Consider the following 16,884-nt stretch of genomic DNA (forward strand, 5'->3'; position numbering starts at 1 on the left):
CGTGCAGCCCCGCACGCGCCGCCGGCCCCCGCGCGCCCCCTCCCACGCCCCCCCATCCGCGGCCCCTCGGCCCCGCCCCCCCGCGCCGGCCGCGCCCCCTAACTCACACCGCCCAATGAGCGCCTTAGCCACGTACCGCCCCCACCCTGACCCCGCCCCCCGCCTCACGCCGCCCAATGAGCGCCGCGGCCTCGCGCCGCCCCCGCCCGCGCTTTAAGCGGCTCCAATGCCCGGGCGGCGGCCGCGCCTCCGCCCCGCTGCTCAGCGCACCGCGCGCCCCGCGCCTCAGCGCCCCGGCCCCGCCGATCGCCCGCCCGCCCTCACGGCTCCGGCCCCGCCATGGACACCGGCAGCAAGGTGAGCCCGCGCCGCCAGGATTGCTCTGCGTTACGCAACCCCCGCCCGCCCCCGCACACGCGCGGCCGCCGCGTTTCGCTTTATTTTGTCCCCTCAGCCCCAGCGCAGCGCTCCCCACAGAGCCGCCGGTGCCGGCTCCGCGCCTCGCAGCGCGCCCGGCCGCCGCTCCCGGGCTGTCCCCGAAAGGCGGAAACGCGGCGGACAGACCCAATCCTGTCCCTTTTGACCCCGTTTCGGGACGAGGGGAGGCCCCAGAGCCCAGTGAGGGCCGGGCTGGCTTTGGGGGGCTGCGGGGTTGGGGAGAGCCCGCCGGGACCCCGCGATCCCCGCCGGGCTGGGCACATCCCGCCCGCAGCTTCTGACCCAATTCCTATTAATTTATCCCAGGCTGTGGAGTTATTAAACACTCAGAGCTCTCCCGGCCGCTCGGGGATCCACCAACACCCTCCTCACGCTAAATTAATTAATTTATATTTAATTTGGGGGGGGGTAAAAGCCCGGAACGATGCCGGTGGTTGATTGTAACAGGTCACTGAACTCAGCCCCACTTGCTTCATTCCAACCACCAAAGTATTTCCGTCCCCAGTACTCCCGTCTGGGAAGAGCTGGAATAAATCCAAATGGTTTGGGATTTTTTTTTTTTTTTTTGGGGGGGGCAGGATGTGTTAGGAAATTGGCTGCGTGGCGGCACGAAGTGCAATTAATCCCCGAAATCGCGATTTTTATCCTAATTAAAGATGCGACGGGAGCGATCCCTCTTGGTATTTATTTCCCCCTTTCAAAACAACTCCCTCTCCCCCCCTCCTCCTCCTCCGCATGAAGCACACAATTCCCTTAAATTTAAGGAGCTATATCTGTGTATATATGTATTTATAGTGTATTTTTTGGCGTTCCGGGCTGTTTTGCGGGCTGGGCGGTGGGGCTGGGGTGGGAGCCGGGAACGTGCGGGCCGGCAGCGCGGTGATGGGGGCCGGAATTAAACGCAAATTTGCTCTCATACCCAAGAAATCCGACGCATTTAACTCCCGGCATCCCGAACGGAGCCCGAGCCGCGTTCCCGCTGCTCTCCCAGCTCCGCAAACCTCCCCCCCGCCGCCTTGCATGGATTTGGGTTAGAAATGATTAATTTTTGTAAAAGGTAATTAATCTCAAGGATGATTTGCCGAGCGCTGATGGGTGGCATTTCCATCCCCAGCGTGTTTTGCGTGGAAAAAGAATAAAAGATATTTTTCATGGAAGCAGCTTGTGGTTGCGAGATGGGGGACAAACTCCCCTCCCGAGCCCGCTTTGTATTTAATAATTAATATTATTAGCATGATTAACGCGGGATGTGTGTCTGTGTGGGGGGGACATTGCACATTCCGTGTGTTTTTTTCCAGCTCGTTCCATGCAAAATCCTCTCCCGTGCTGGTCGCGGTTGCAAAACTCGCCGCGATTGTGTCGCCGTCCCTGGATGACCTTTAAGTAGGGAAGCAAAACAAATAAAAAAACCCAAATTCCGCCGCTCCTTCCCACCCCCCCGGTTCTCTTTCCCCACGGGGCCGGTGTGACCCCAAAATTCTCAGGTTTAGATCCCCTCCTGTGGGTTTGGAGCGGATTTTTCCTGGTTTTTAGTGGGGCTGTGAGTTTTTCCCGGGTGTTATCAGTGTGCCCCGGCTCCCGTGAGTGTGCAAATGAGTGTGCAAGGGGCTGCTCTGAATGCCCACATCCCCTCTGTCCCCTTGGGAGCAGTGGCTGCTCCTTAAAAATCCCCCTGGATCATTTGAATCGTGTGTTTTTCATGTGGGTTTGCCCAAAATCCCCCCCCCCTTTTTAACCATTATTTGGATTTTTCAGGGATTACTAATTGTTCCATAGCATCGCAAAATCTTCCACGCTGGAGTGAAAAAAAACCAACAGGGTATCCTCCTGGGACCTTTTTTTTTTCCTGTTGTTGCTGATTTGATTTTAGAGAATTCATTAGTTCGCTTGATGCATGAAACAGTCAGCGTGCCAAAATTCCCCAAGTCCTCCTGCACTGGGGTAAAATAACTTGGAATTCCCTTCTGGGATGCTTTTTTTTAGTATTATTATGAATTATGAATTCCTTGTTTTTCATGAGGCAGCAGCATCCCGAAATCCTCCATGCTGGAGTGAAAAAAGTTGAAATTCCCTGCTGGGCCACTAATTTAAATACCTTTATATCAATATTTTGGTATTATTATTTTGCTTTTAAAGGGATTATTCATTCCTTTGATCCATGAGGTGGATCTCAAAGTCCTTCCAGGCTGGAGGGTAAAATAAAAAGGTTAAAAATAGAGTTGTAAAGCCAAAGGCAGCGGGTTTGGGGGGCCCCTGGTGCCCCCCCAGATCCTCCTCAGAGCGTCCTGGCTTCCGTGTTGGAGCTGGAGAGGAAGCAGGAAGCAGCCAAAAAGAAAACAAATATTATAAATTTATTAAAAACCTGTCTTTCCTATAACATAGAGCAGTTCTTAGGCATCAAACCAGGAGTTTGGGGTCTAGCCATGCTTAAATAAATTTATTTTATGGAAATAAGAGGGAATTTGTCCCAAAATTCCTGATAAAGATGCTTTTCCCTGCAAGGAGTTAAAAAAAAAAAAATAAAAATCTCCCCACAGCCCCACGTGAGGTTTGGCAGGAGCTGCCTGGGCAAAGCTGCCCTTAAAAATCGACTTTTCCCTTTATTTAATTATTTCCCCCCCACCTAAAGTTGCCTTTAATGGCGAAGTTCAGGCTGAAAGGATCCGGGATCCGAGCAGGGCAGGGAGTTTGGGCTGGGGAGGGAGGGGGAAGGAGCTGACTCACCCTGACCCTGCTGGGGACGAGCCTCCAAAATGTGATTTTCCTGCCAGCTCTTCCTTTTCCTATGCCCAAACTGCTGGAATGCAATAAAAATACAAATTTTATTTTTTTTAATGGAATTTAATCTTATTTTTTTGACTTTTTTTTTTTTTTAGCCTTTTTTCTAAATGATAAAATAAAAAAAAATTTTTTTTTTTTTTAGATTTTAATTTTTTTTTTTTTTTTTTTTTTTTTTTTTTTGCATCAAGCTGTTGTTACCTCTCACCTTCCTGGAGCAAAGTTCACCTGGCTGCCGCATCCCCATCCCCGGAGCCGTGACTCACCTGGGCCTGCCCTACCCTGCCAGCTCCTGGGGTGCCCTTTAGCCAGGAAAAATCAAATTCAGCACCCAAACACACCGGGCTGACCCCCCCAAAAACAACGGGAAATCGCCCCATCCCCTAAACTCCCAATCTCCCAAAAACCCACTCATTTTTTAATAAGGTTTCCCCAAGCAACAGGTGCTTTTAACATCCTGGTGGGTTTTTTTTTGGGGGGGGGATTTGTTGGAATTTTTAGGGCTTTTTTTTGTGCTTTTTGGGGGATATCACCAAATTCCCAGCCTGGTCACGCCCTCCCAACCAGGGAGGTGTTTTCTCCTCTACTCCAAAGCAAATCCAAGTGCCAAAACCTCCCTGATTAGTTGTGTTGGGGCCAAGCCTAATTAATGAGCTTCATTAACGGGCCTGGCTTCATTCCCTCTGCTTTTCCCCTGGGAACTTTCACGCGGAGGGAGGAGAGTGGCAAGGTCAGGGAGCAGCACTAAATCCTGTATTTATTTAAAAAAAGAGGAGATTTGTTCTTAAATATTAAATATTTAAAAATACCCTTTTTGAGGAGGGAGCTGGAGTCACCTCCCCTCATTTGGACGGGATCTGAGGCGTTGATCCTTTGGGAATATCAATCCTGGGAGCATCCTTGGGGTGACACGGTGGTGTTTAGGGAGAACCTCCCCTCAGTGGCAAGGTCAGGGAGCAGCACTAAATCCTGTATTTATGAAAAGAAATAGGAGATTTGTTCTTAAATATTAAAAATATCCCTTTTGGGGAGGGAGTTTGAGTCACCTCGCCTCAGATCCCATCTAAATGAGGGGTTGATCCTTTGGGAATATCAATCCTGGGAGCATCCTTGGGGTGACACGTTGGTGTTTAGGGAGAACCCCCCCTCAGTGGCAAGGTCAGGGAGCAGCATTAAATCCTTTATTAAAAGAAATAGGAGATTTGTTCTTAAATATTAAAAATATCCCTTTTGAGGAGGGAGCTGGAGTCACCTCCCCTCATTTGGACGGGATCTGAGGCGTTGATCCTTTGGGAATATCAATCCTGGGAGCATCCTTGGGGTGACACGGTGGTGTTTAGGGAGAACCCCCCTCAGCACCCCCCTCAAATTAAAGGGGTTTATCAATTTCACGTGGCCCGTCCCAAAGCTGATTAGGCGGGAATGTCGGATCCTGGTTCGAGCGCCGGGAAAATCTCCTGCCTGGGATAATTGGGCCGCTAACGAAGGTGGCCCGAGCGCTGGCCTGCCCTGACCCCGCTCCCAAACAAGGCTCTGATTGTTGCCGTGGCTCAGGCGGGAGGAAGAGGAGGCTGGGGAAGGAAGGCTTTGCCAGCTAAACCAGGGTTTTGCTCAGTGACTCTTAATTAGACAGCCATGGGAAGCTGTTGTTGGTGCAGCTCCCCGGAGCATCCTGCTGGCCCTATGGTCACCTCCAGGGCTCAAATTCACGGAATCCCCCAAACTGGGGTTTTTAACCCCCCCCAAAATGACATTTTTTGTAATTATTTTTTCCCTCTTTGCACCAAAAACAGTGAGTTTTCTCTTTGGTTCTGAGTATTTGTACTCGCCGCCTTCGCAGTGTCCTGTGCGGGTGCCCTGGTATCGCTGTGCTGGGGAAAGAGAACTGTGGATTTAACCCCTTTTTCCCTGTTTTTGTCCTGTGCAGTGCCCTGATATTGCTGTGCTGGAGGAGACAGGGCTGCAGGGATCCCAGATTTAACCTCTTTTTCCTGTTTTTGCCCTATGTTGCTCTGTTGGAGACAGGGATCCCAGACTGTGCCCTTTTCCCCTGTTTTTGTCCTGTATTGCTCTACAGGGGAGAGAGGGCTGTGAGGATCTCAGATTTAACCCTTTTTTCCCTGCTGGGGAGACAGGGCTGCGGGGATCCCAGATTTAACCTCTTTTTCCTGTTTTTGTCCTATATTGCTCTGTTGGAGGAGACAGGGATCCCAGATTTAACCCTTTGCCCCATGTAGTGCCCTGGTATTGCTGTGCTGGGGAAAGAGAACTGTGGCTTTAACCCTTTTCCCCTGTTTTGGTTCTGTATTGCTCTACAGGGGAGACAGAGCTGTGGGGATCCCAGATTTAACCCTTTTTCCCCTGTTTTGGTCCTGTACGGCTGTGCTGGGAATACAGGGCTGTGGGGATCCCAGATTTAACCCTTTTCCCCTGTTTTGGTCCTGTATGGCTGTGCTGGGAATACAGGGCTGTGGGGATCCCAGATTTAACCCTTTTTCCCCTGTTTTGGTCCTGTATTGCTGTGCTGGGAATACAGGGCTGTGGGGATCCCAAATTTAACCCCTTTTCCCTGCTTTTGTCCCATGCAGTGCCCTGGTATTGCTCTGCTGGGGAGATCCCAGATTTAACCCCTTTTTCCTGTTTTTGTCCTGTATTGCTCTGTTGGAGGAGACAGGGATCCCAGATTTTGCCCTTTTTCCCTGTTTTTTGTCCCATGCAGTGCCCTGGTATTACTCTGGTGGGGAGTCAGGGCTGCAGGGATCTCTGATTTAACCCTTTTCCCCATTTTTGTCCTGCCCTGGGCTGTGGGGATCCCAGATTTAACCCTTTGTCCCTTGCAGTGCCCTGGTAGTGCTCTGCTGGGGAGACAGGGCTACGAAGATCCCAGACTTAACTCCTTTTTCCCTGATGGGGAGACAGGGATGTGGGGATCCCTGATTTAACCCTTTTTCCCCCTGTTTTTGTCCCATGCAGTGCCCTGAGCTGCAGGGATCCCAGATTTAACCCTTCTCCCTGTTTTTCTGCTGTGCAGTGCCCTGGTATCACTCTGCTGGGGGAGACAGGGCTGTGGGGAACCCAGATTTAACCCCTTTCCCCCTGTTTTTGTCTTATATTTCTCTGCTGGGGGAGTGAGGGCTGTAGGGAACCTAGATTTAACCCCTTTTCCCCTGCTGAGGAACACAGGGCTGTGGACTCCCAGATTTAACCCTTTTCCCTGGTTTTGTCCTGTGTAGTGCCCTGGGCTGTGGGGATCCCTGATTTACCCCATTTTTCTGTGTTTTTGTGCTGTGCAGTGCCCTGGTATTGCTGTGCTGGGGAAACAGGGCTGTATGGATCCCAGTTTTAACCCTTTTCCCCCCGTTTTTGTGCTGTGCAGTGCCCTGGGCTGTGAGGATCCCAGATTTAACCCCTTTCCCCCTGTTTTTGTCCTGTATTGCTCTGCTGGGGAGTCAGGTCTGCAGGATCCCAGATTTAACCCCTTTTTCTGTGTTTTTGTCCTGTACAGTGCCCTGGTACACTCTGCTGGGGATACAGGTCTGCAGGATCCCAGATTTAACCCTTTTTCCCATTTTTGTGCCCTGGGCAGCAGGGATCCCAAATTTAACCCTTTTTTCCCCTGTTTTTGTGCTGTGCAGTGCCCTGGTACACTCTGCTGGGCATACAGGTCTGCAGGGATCCCAGATTTAACCCTTTTTTCCCATTTTTGTGCTGTGCAGTGCCCTGGTACCACTCTGCTGGGCATACAGATCTGCAGGATCCCAAATTTAACCCTTTTTTCCCATTTTTGTGCTGTGCAGTGCCCTGATATCACTCTGCTGGGCATACAGATCTGCAGGGATCCCAAATTTAACCCTTTTTTCCCCATTTCCTGGCAGATGACGGCTCGCCTGATGCTGGCTGTGGGAGGAGCAGTGCTGGGCTCTCTCCAGTTCGGGTACAACACCGGTGTCATCAACGCCCCGCAGAAGGTGAGTGCTCCCAGAGGGAAATTCCAGCCTCCCCCAGCTCATGTCTGACAACAAACCAGCCTCTGTGCCAGCCTGGCTAAAATAGTACATCCCACTAGGCAGCTTAGGGCTCTAATGGGATTTCAGAGGGAGTTATTTAGCTCCAGCCTTCCCTGGAGAAGTTGTTTCCTCCTCCTTGCTCAGTGTGGTTTTTTTTTTTTTTTTTTTTTTTTTTTTTTTTTTTTTTTTTGTTGGGGGAAATAAATCCCAGCAGTGCCTGCAGGATGCTGTGTCTGGGTGTGGCCAGTGGAACTTTTCACCTCGGCTCTCTTAGTGAAGATCTGGGAGTTAATTAAGGTTTGAGTCATCCCCAGGTGGCTGCTCTGACCAGAGCTGGGGGTTTTGCATCCCAGCTGGGAAGTGCTGGGAGCAGGATGGAGTGCAGGAGTGTTTGTTCCTCCCCTCATGTACATGGTCCATGGAAAACATGGCTTTTCCCACATTTGGTGGCTTTTATAGCTAGGACCCTCCTGCTGCTGGTAGATACCAGAGGTCCATGGAAAACTTTTCCCAGATTTGGTGGCTTTTACAGCCAGGACCCTCCTGCTGCTGGTAGATATTGGTGGTCCATGGAAAACAGGACTTTTCCCACATTTGGTGGCTTTTACAGCCAGGACCCTCCTGCTGCTGGTAGATGCTGGTGGTCCATGGAAAACAGGACTTTTCCCAGATTTGGTGGCTTTTACAGCCAGGACCCTCCTGCTGCTGGTAGATGCTGGTGGTCCATGGAAAACATTGCTTTTCCCAGATTTGGTGGCTGTTTGAGGTGTTGAACACATGGAAAAGAAGCTCAGGATTGCAATGTGGTGCTTGCAGTGTTCCCTGGGCACAGCTCTTGTGTTGGGATGAGGTGTGGAGGGACAGCTTGAGCTCTGTCCCCAAATGTCATCACCCCAATCCAGCTGCCAGGGTTTAATCCCATCCCAGTGAGTCCTTCTGGAATGTCACCACAGGCATTGGGAAAACTCCTTGTGGGATAGAAGACCCTGTGGAAAAAGTCACTGTGGGAAGAGGAAAAAAGGCAGGGATTAGTTCAAGGTGTTGCATTATTGAATCCCAGGTTCAGTTCCTGGGGTTGAAGCTGCAGCTCCTGCCCAGAACCTGCTGGAGACCTGAAATATCCCAAATTCTCCTTGCTCCACGTGCACTGGTCTGAGGTTGGGGATGGCCATGGAGCAGCCCTGGAGCTGGGAATCCCTGGCATGGCTCTGAGGAGCTGCTCCCCAGCTCTGCCCTCACTTTCCCAGCCCTGGCATTGAGGGAGGAGGGAATGCTGTGATCACCACCCTGCTCAGAGCCACATCCCAGGAGCTGCTTTGCTCCCTGGCCTGGAGGGGCTCTCCATGCTCTCCCTGCAAATTCAGACACTCCTGAGGGGTGTTGCCACAGTTTTTGGGGGTGAATTATAGGAATGTGCCTTCTGTTGATGGAGTGACAAAATTCTCTTTTGTCCCCTTAAAAAGAAAATAAGCCCAGAAGTTTCTCTCCTTGATTAGGTGAAAAAGGCATCTGATAAGCTTGAGGGACTAAGGATAACCAATTGGACAGAAGCCAAAAAGTCCCACCTGAACAATTTACTAGAAAAAGGAGAGAACAAAGAAACAAAACTTTTTAGTGAGGTGTTTTACCAGGAGCAAGAACCTCTTGCACATGACTGGGTTTTTCTCTGCAAAGAGTTTTGTTACTTTGTCTTTTATTAAAACTTTTTATTTCCAATGCTGCAACAGAAGCCATCCTGGGGATTTTATTTATCTCCAAAGACAGCTGAGCTATCTCTTGAAGAGGCAACATTGCTGTGAATCCTTTGGGCACAGGGGGCAGGACAAGTCCCCAGTGTTGAGGGGAAGGATTTGGGGGGCTCAGGGGGAGGTGGGATGGGGTTTGCTGGGCACAGGGGGTCATCCCAGCCTCAAGGATGGGGACACAAAGTGTGGAATTGGGAAAGGGACGCTGTGCAGGACTGGGATAAACTGGGGCACGCTGGGGATGCATGGAGTGCAGGATTGGGACAGGAATGCCTTGGGGTGCATTGAGGATGGGGATGCAGTGGGATAAACTGGAGTGAAGGATTGGGATGAGGATGCAGAGTTGGGTTAGGGATGCACTCAGATCCATCAGGGCACAGGTTTGGGATGCACTGGTTTGGGATTCATGGAGCTGCAGGGTGGGGGTGAATCACAACACTGAGCTGAAATCCCCAGTTTGGGAGAAACATTTTTTTTTCCTTCACTCTTCTGCCTTTAAACCCATTTTTCACCTCTTTTCCTCTCTGAAAAAACTCTTGAGTCCTTCAAAGCATCTTCCCTTTTTTCCAGGAGGGGCTGTTATTTTCAGATACTCCCTGGGCCTACTGAGAGCCTGAGCCAGCCCAATTATTCTCCAATAATCCAATCAATTATTTATTTTGGGTATAGTGGTAAAAGGGGAAAAAGCATCCAAACCCCTGGGTGAAACAGGAGGGAACAAAATCACTTCAATATGGAAATTGTAACAATTTCTGTGCTTTGGAAGAGGAACAACTTGGCAAAATAATGATACTGTTGGGACTTGTACCCAGCCCAGTGAAAATTTCTTGTGCTGTCTCTGCCAGGGCTCCTGTTTGGGCTTGGATTGATGGGAAAAGTGGGAAATTAAGCGCAATGGTGTAAATTTTGAATTGGGAGTGGAGCCATTCAGAGCAGCAAAATCTTGGAGCCACCTTGGAGCAAAGCAGGGAATCTCTGGAATTTCTGCTCCTTCCAGCTGGGTTTGGTGGGGTGTTAAGGAGCCCTTTGCTGTGGTGCTTTGGGGATGGGTGACCCTTAAATCATGGTGCTATAAAGGATTTTGGATTGGGAGGAACCTTTAGAGGGTCATTTAGGGCATTTTCCCAGCCATGGGCAGGGACATGAGCTTGGTGAAGCTACCAGTGATGGGCTAGCTTTAAAAATACATCAAAAGCATACAAAATGTATATGTATATATATGTCATGGTTTGACACTGGTGCAATGGCAGTACCAGCACAGTATCCCAAAAAACTCCCTTCCTTTTCAAACCAGGACACTATATGAAATTTTTGTATACAAAAATTTTTGTATACAACAGTTTTGTGTATAAAAAGATGCAAAATTAATATAAAACCACCTGAAATTCACAAACCAGGTTGTTCTTGGTGCTTCAAACCAAGGCCTGTGTTGGCATCACGGTCCTGCAGAACCATGGCAGAGATGGTGTGTTATGGAATTCTTGGGGGTCAAAAACCTGGAAATCCAACTCCAGGAGTATCCAAGGGGGCTAGTGATGGGCTAGCTTTAAAAATCCATCAAAAGTGTACAAAATGTATATATTTTATATATGTATATATATGTCATGGTTTGATGCTGGTGCAGTGCCAGTGCCCCCAGGGAGCACAGCATCCCAAAAAATGCAAAATTTTCAAAATTTCCTTTTCAAACCAGGACACTATACAAATTTTTTGTATACAAAAAATTTGTGTATAAAAAGATGCAAAATTAATATAAAACCCCCTAAAATTAACAAACCAGGCTGTTCTTGGTGCTTCAAACCAAGGCCTGTGTTGGCATCATGGTCCTGTAGAACCACGGCAGAGATTGTGTGTTGTGGAATTCTTGGGGGTCAAAAACCTGGAAATCCAAGTCCAGGAGTATCCAAGATTGTGTGCTATGGAATTCTTGGGGAGGAAAAACCTGGAAATGCAACTCCAGGAGTATCCAAGATTGTGTGCTATGGAATTTTTGGGGAGGAAAAACCTGGAAATCCAAGTCCAGGAGTATCCAAGCTTGTGTGCTATGGAATTCTTGGGGAGGAAAAACCTGGAAATCCAAGTCCAGGAGTATCCGAGATTGTGTGCTATGGAATTCTTTGGGAGGAAAAACCTGGAAATCCAAGTCCAGGAGTACCCAAGATTGTGTGCTATGGAATTCTCGGGGAGGAAAAACCTGGAAATCCAAGTCCAGGAGTACCCAAGATTGTGTGCTATGGAATTCTTGGGGAGGAAAAACCTGGAAATCCAACTCCAGGAGTATCCAAGGGGATGGGAGCTGCCCCGTGTTCCTCCCCTTGCTCCGCGGGCCCGCATCGGTGGCTGCTGCCCTGCCCTGGGGAGCAGCGTGACCTCCCCGTGCCTGCCCGGCCAGTTTGGCTCCCTCCCTCCCTCTCTCCGGGCAGGGCGAGCCCAGAACCCGTCGGGCTGCATTTCCCAGTGGATCCCAGCAGTTCCTCCCTTGGCCAGCGGCTCCGGTGACGCATTGTCTTGTGAGAGACTCGTCCCTCCGGTGGCGCGGCCTTGACGCGCGGTTTGGTTTCCCTCCTTGTTCTCCAGGTGATTGAGGACTTCTACAACCTCACGTGGCTGAACCGATACGGGGAGCCCATCAGCCCTGCCACCCTCACCACGCTCTGGTCCCTCTCCGTTGCCATCTTCTCTGTCGGGGGCATGATCGGCTCCTTCTCCGTGGGGCTCTTTGTCAATCGCTTTGGAAGGTGAGCTCTGGATCCTGCAGTGGGGAGGCTCTGCTGCCTCACCCACCCTGGTGTTCTACAGGCTGACTTTGGGGTTCTTGCAGTGTTCCTCACCTGCTTCTCCTGGTGTTCCTCACTTGGTTCTCCTGATGTTCCTCTCCTGGCGTTCCTCACCTGGTTCTCTCCCAGTGTTCATCACCTGGTTCTCCTGGTGTTCCTCACCTGGTTCTCCTCACCGGGTTCTCTCCTGGTGTTCCTCACCTGGTGTTCCTCACCGGGTTCTCCTCGTGTTCCTCACCTGGTTCTCCTGGTGTTCCTCTCCCGATGTTCCTCACCTGGTTCTCCCGGTGTTCCTCACCTCTCTCCTCCATCCCTCTCCAGGCGCAATTCCATGCTGATGTCCAACATCCTTGCCTTCGTGTCAGCTGTGCTCATGGGCTTCTCCAAGATGGCTTTCTCCTTTGAGATGCTCATCCTGGGCCGCTTCATCATCGGCCTCTACTCCGGCCTCACCACGGGTTTCGTGCCCATGTACGTGGGTGAGGTGTCCCCTACTGCCCTGCGAGGGGCCCTGGGCACCTTCCACCAGCTTGGCATTGTCCTGGGTATCCTCATTGCACAGGTGAGCACTGCAGAATGGTTTTGGTCCTTTTTTTGATCCTGACACTCCTCAGGGCCTGCAAGGATGAGGTGCTGTGGATCTGAGCTGGGGTGAGGGGTGAAGCTGGAGCTCAGCTGGAGCGGGGATGCTGTGGAATCTGAAGGTTTGGGACAGGTGGCATCAGGATATCAACATCTCCTGGCCACCTGGAAGCAGCACAGGAGTCCCTCCAATGGCTGTTCCAGCTTGGAGCACACCATGAGCTGCACAGCTGTGTCCAACCAGGACTTTTCCAGCTGGGATAGGTGGCTCAACCCTTCTCCTCCTCAGGTGTTTGGTTTGGACTTGATCATGGGAAACGAGTCTCTGTGGCCGCTGCTGCTGGGCTTCATCTTCGTCCCTGCGCTGCTGCAGTGCATCATCCTGCCCTTCGCCCCCGAGAGCCCCCGCTTCCTGCTCATCAACCGCAACGAGGAGAACAAAGCCAAGAGCGGTGAGTGACCCCTCTGCAGGGCCCATCCTGGCACTCTGCAGGGTCCCTGACATCTCCTGACCCCCACCTCTCCCTCTCAGTCCTCAAGAAGCTGCGAGGCACGACGGACGTGAGCAGCGACCTGCAGGAGATGAAGGAGGAGAGCCGGCAGATGATGAGGGAGAAGAAGGTGACCATCATGGAGCTGTTCCGCTCGCCCATGTACCGCCAGCCCATCCTCATCGCCATCGTCCTGCAGCTCTCCCAGCAGCTCTCAGGCATCAACGCGGTGAGCCTGGGTGGGGTCTCGATGCCAGGGGTCAGCTTGCTTCACCCAGAGCTCCAGGACCTGATTTGTGGTTCCTCCCTGCCCTTTGTAGGTCTTTTACTACTCCACCAGCATCTTTGAGAAGTCGGGGGTGGAGCAGCCTGTCTATGCCACCATTGGCTCTGGCGTGGTGAACACAGCCTTCACGGTGGTCTCGGTGAGTTTGGCCCCTCCAGGGTCTCTCCGGGGAAGGTGGGAGGTGCAGGGGCCTTTCCTGCAGGCTGGGAGGTGCTGATGGATCTTGTCCATCCCACAGCTCTTCGTGGTGGAGCGAGCCGGACGCAGGACCCTGCACCTCATTGGGCTGGCAGGGATGGCTGGGTGTGCCATTCTCATGACCATCGCCCTCACGCTGCTGGTGAGTGCTGGGGAGGCTGGGAGGAGGAGGAGGAGGAGGGATGGCTAGGGAGGAGGAAGGACTTATTCCTCCTTGAAGTGATGGCTGAGCACTCAGTCCCCATTGTCACATCTCTCCTGAGCTCCTAGAATTCCATCTTCCAGCTCATGGCTCCTGTGCCAGCACCAGCTGAGGTGCCCAGGTGCCATATCCCCTTCACAGCACCAACCTTCTCCCTCTCCCTTGTTCTAGGACCAAATGCCCTGGATGTCCTACCTCAGCATCGTGGCCATCTTTGGGTTTGTGGCCTTCTTTGAGATCGGCCCAGGCCCCATCCCGTGGTTCATCGTGGCCGAGCTGTTCAGCCAAGGGCCCCGTCCCGCTGCTTTCGCCGTGGCCGGGCTCTCCAACTGGACCTCCAACTTCATCGTGGGCATGGGCTTCCAGTACATTGCGGTAATGATGGCTGGGAGCGCTGGGGGATGGTGGCTGGAGCCCTGGGGGAGTGGGGCATGGCACTGGGGACACAGGGAGCTGGGGGTCCCAGAGGATCCCAGCAATCCGGGGGAGTCTCTGTCCCAGCCTGTCAGACTGTGTTGGTCCAGATCCCAGTTCTGCATCAGGGATGGAAACTGTCCAACTGGATCTCTGTGCCAGACTCCAGTGCAGGATCCCACTGCTGGATCCTCCTGCGAAATCCCAGATCTGGTTGCTGGTTCCTGCTGCTGGATCCCACTGCTGGATCCTCCTGGCCAAATCCAAATCCCAGGTCTCGTTGCTGGTTCCTGGTGCTGGATCCCATTTGCCAGATTTTGGTGTGGAATCCTGGTGTCAGATCTTGGTGCCAAATCCTGCTGCTGGATCCAGTGTTGAATTCCAGGGCCACATTCTTCAGCCCTAAAACCTAGGCTGAGGTGGTTTGGTTGGGTTAAGGTCCCTTGGGAAGAAGGACTTGGGGCTGGAGCAGGAGCTTGGTTCAGTGTTTTTTGTGGAACTTGAGGTGTTCCTTGAAAGGAGGACCTGGGTTTTGGATAGCCATGGCAAGGTTGTGGGCAGGGTGGTATCAGCTGGCCCTTCAACCATGGCCAGAGATGGGAATGGAGCTGGGGAAGGGAGGCACCAGGAGCTGCTGGGGGGCTCAGCCTGGAGAAGAGGAGGCTCAGGGGGGACCTTCTGGCTCTGCACAACTCTGACAGGAGGGGACAGTTGGGGGAGTCAGGCTCTGCTCCCAGGGAACAGGGACAGGATGAGAGGACCAAGCTGTGTCAGGGGAGGTTTAGATTGGATATTGAGAAAATTTCTTCATGGAAAGGGTGGTCAGGGAGGTGGTGAAATCACCATCCCTAGAAGTGCTCAAAACCACGTGGATGTGGCACTTGGGGCATGGTTAGGAGTGGACCTGGCAGCGCCGGGTCTGTGGTCAGACTCAATCTTGGTGTGCTTCTCCAACCTCAACAACTCCACCATTCCACGACCTCCATCCAATCCACGCGCTCACCTCCCCTTTTCCCTTCAATCCAGCAACTCTGTGGCTCCTACGTCTTCATCATCTTCACGGTGCTGCTCGTGCTCTTCTTCATCTTCACCTACTTCAAGGTGCCGGAGACCAAAGGCCGGACCTTCGACGAGATCGCCTCGGGCTTCCGGCAGAGCGGGGGCGGCCAGAGCGACAAGACCCCGGACGAGTTCCACAGCCTGGGCGCTGACTCGCAGGTGTAACCCGGACCCCGGCTCTGCCGCCGCCCCCCGACCCGGGGGGACTTTTTAAAACACTTTGTACAGACCCCAGGCAGGAGGGAGTGGAGTGTGGAGGGGGGATCTGGCTCTGATGCCCCCTCTCCAGCCTCTCCCAGTGCTTTACTGGGGACAGACTGAGCTATTTTATTTTATTATTTTGGGTTTTTTTTTTTTTTTTTTCTGCTAGGAACGAATTTTATTTAATTTTTTTAGTTGGTTTCGCGTCCAAGATTTCAAAGCCAATAGGTGTTTTGAAACCCAGCCATGCAGCCCCCAGCACAGGAGGGCAATTCCCTGTTTTTTTATTGACGACGCGATAGTTATTTAACGGAAAATCACGTAGAGGAAGTTTTTAAAAAAAAAGCTGGAAACTTATTTTTTAACATTCTAATCATAGAGAAAAAAAAAACCAAAAAAAAACAAAAATCACATAAATTGACTAAATCTAATATTTTTTTAAAAAAACCTACCAAGGAAATGAGTAATTTTTTTAAAAGTCTCCTTGATTTCAAGCCCTGCGGTGGGTTCGTGGACGGGGACCTCCCGCCCGGGGCAGCGCGGAGGACGGAGCCGTCCCGGATGGATCGGTTGGAAAGGTCAATCCATTGTCACAGGCTCCTCTCCTTTCGCCTGAAAATTCCAACTGGGAGGGGAAAAAAATGGGAGAAAGGTGGGGGGGGGGAGATGTGTTCTTGTTGAATTTTTGGGATTAATCTTGGCAATATTTGCCCGACAGTGAAGCGCCAGCGGCAGCCGCACACGACAACATCCCCCTCCATCACCACCCCCATCCCAGGACTCACCAAAATCCAGCACTGCATGGATACAGCTGTTTCCTGCTCTGTGTATAGACTGGAAGATATTTATATTATATATATTTTTGTTCAATGGTTGTTAATAGTAGACATTTAAGTTATAGCGTTTCTGATTTGACAAGCCAAGTACTGTAAATATTCTTGGAGTATATTCACACTGTATAATTGCATACAAAAAGGTACAGAAAAAGGTTATAGTTTCTATAGCAACTAAGAAAAAAAAAAAAGCTTGTACATGGTTAGGATGACTTTTTGTATAGTTCTGCACTGTAGTTGTATCTATTGCACTGAATTTCAGGCTGTAGTATATTAAAAAAAAATACACATGAGAAATACTGTCCTTTTCAAACAAAACTGAAAACACACACAAAAAAAAAAGCATTTCCCTGAGTGCAGCTGGTGTGGGAGCTCCTGGCACATTCCCAAAGCCACAGGGAGGGTTGTTTTTTTTTTTTTTTTTTGGTTTGTGTTGTTTTTTTGTTGTTTTTTATTAATAGTATCTTTTTTAAAATGTATTTGTTTGGTTTGGAAGTGATGACACTTGACCACACGTGAAAGAAAATAAAGGGGAGGGGGGTGGAATAAAATAAATCTCTTTAAAAAAATGCCTGTTCTCAGCTGGTTGTGGCACAGCCTCACCAAGCTGTGGGGGTGTGTGTGTGGTTTTTTAAGCAAATCCCTGCAGTGAAGTGCCAAGGGGAAGGTGTGTGGTGTGAACAATAAAGGAGAATGTGAGCAGCCACCCAGCCCTGGTGTCCTGTGCCTTTTATTTCTCGCAGCCAAACTTTCCCTGCCCTGGCAGGGCTGGGGGGGTGTCTGGCAGTGCGTGTCCCTGCAAAGCTTTTTCCACCACGGGCACGACTCACCTGGTTGCAAAATACCTGCTCTGGGTGCACAACCAGCTCGGAA

General features: G+C 51.2%; 1 protein-coding gene across 1 annotated transcript; it reads left to right on the plus strand.

The window, feature by feature from the left end:
• The first annotated feature begins 268 nt into the window (after positions 1 to 268).
• On the plus strand, positions 269 to 16,709 carry SLC2A1 (solute carrier family 2 member 1). The gene is made up of 10 exons (XM_058818617.1): positions 269 to 357; positions 7,092 to 7,184; positions 11,546 to 11,706; positions 12,067 to 12,307; positions 12,617 to 12,779; positions 12,860 to 13,047; positions 13,139 to 13,243; positions 13,343 to 13,444; positions 13,676 to 13,879; positions 14,945 to 16,709. The coding sequence occupies exons 1-10, from the start codon at positions 340 to 342 to the stop codon at positions 15,140 to 15,142; spliced, it is 1,473 nt and encodes a 490-aa protein (XP_058674600.1). The 5' UTR covers positions 269 to 339; the 3' UTR covers positions 15,143 to 16,709.
• Positions 16,710 to 16,884: the final 175 nt, after the last annotated feature.

The sequence above is a fragment of the Ammospiza caudacuta genome, chromosome 22, assembly GCF_027887145.1.
Source record: "Ammospiza caudacuta isolate bAmmCau1 chromosome 22, bAmmCau1.pri, whole genome shotgun sequence".
In the NCBI taxonomy this organism is placed as follows: Eukaryota; Metazoa; Chordata; class Aves; order Passeriformes; family Passerellidae; genus Ammospiza; species Ammospiza caudacuta.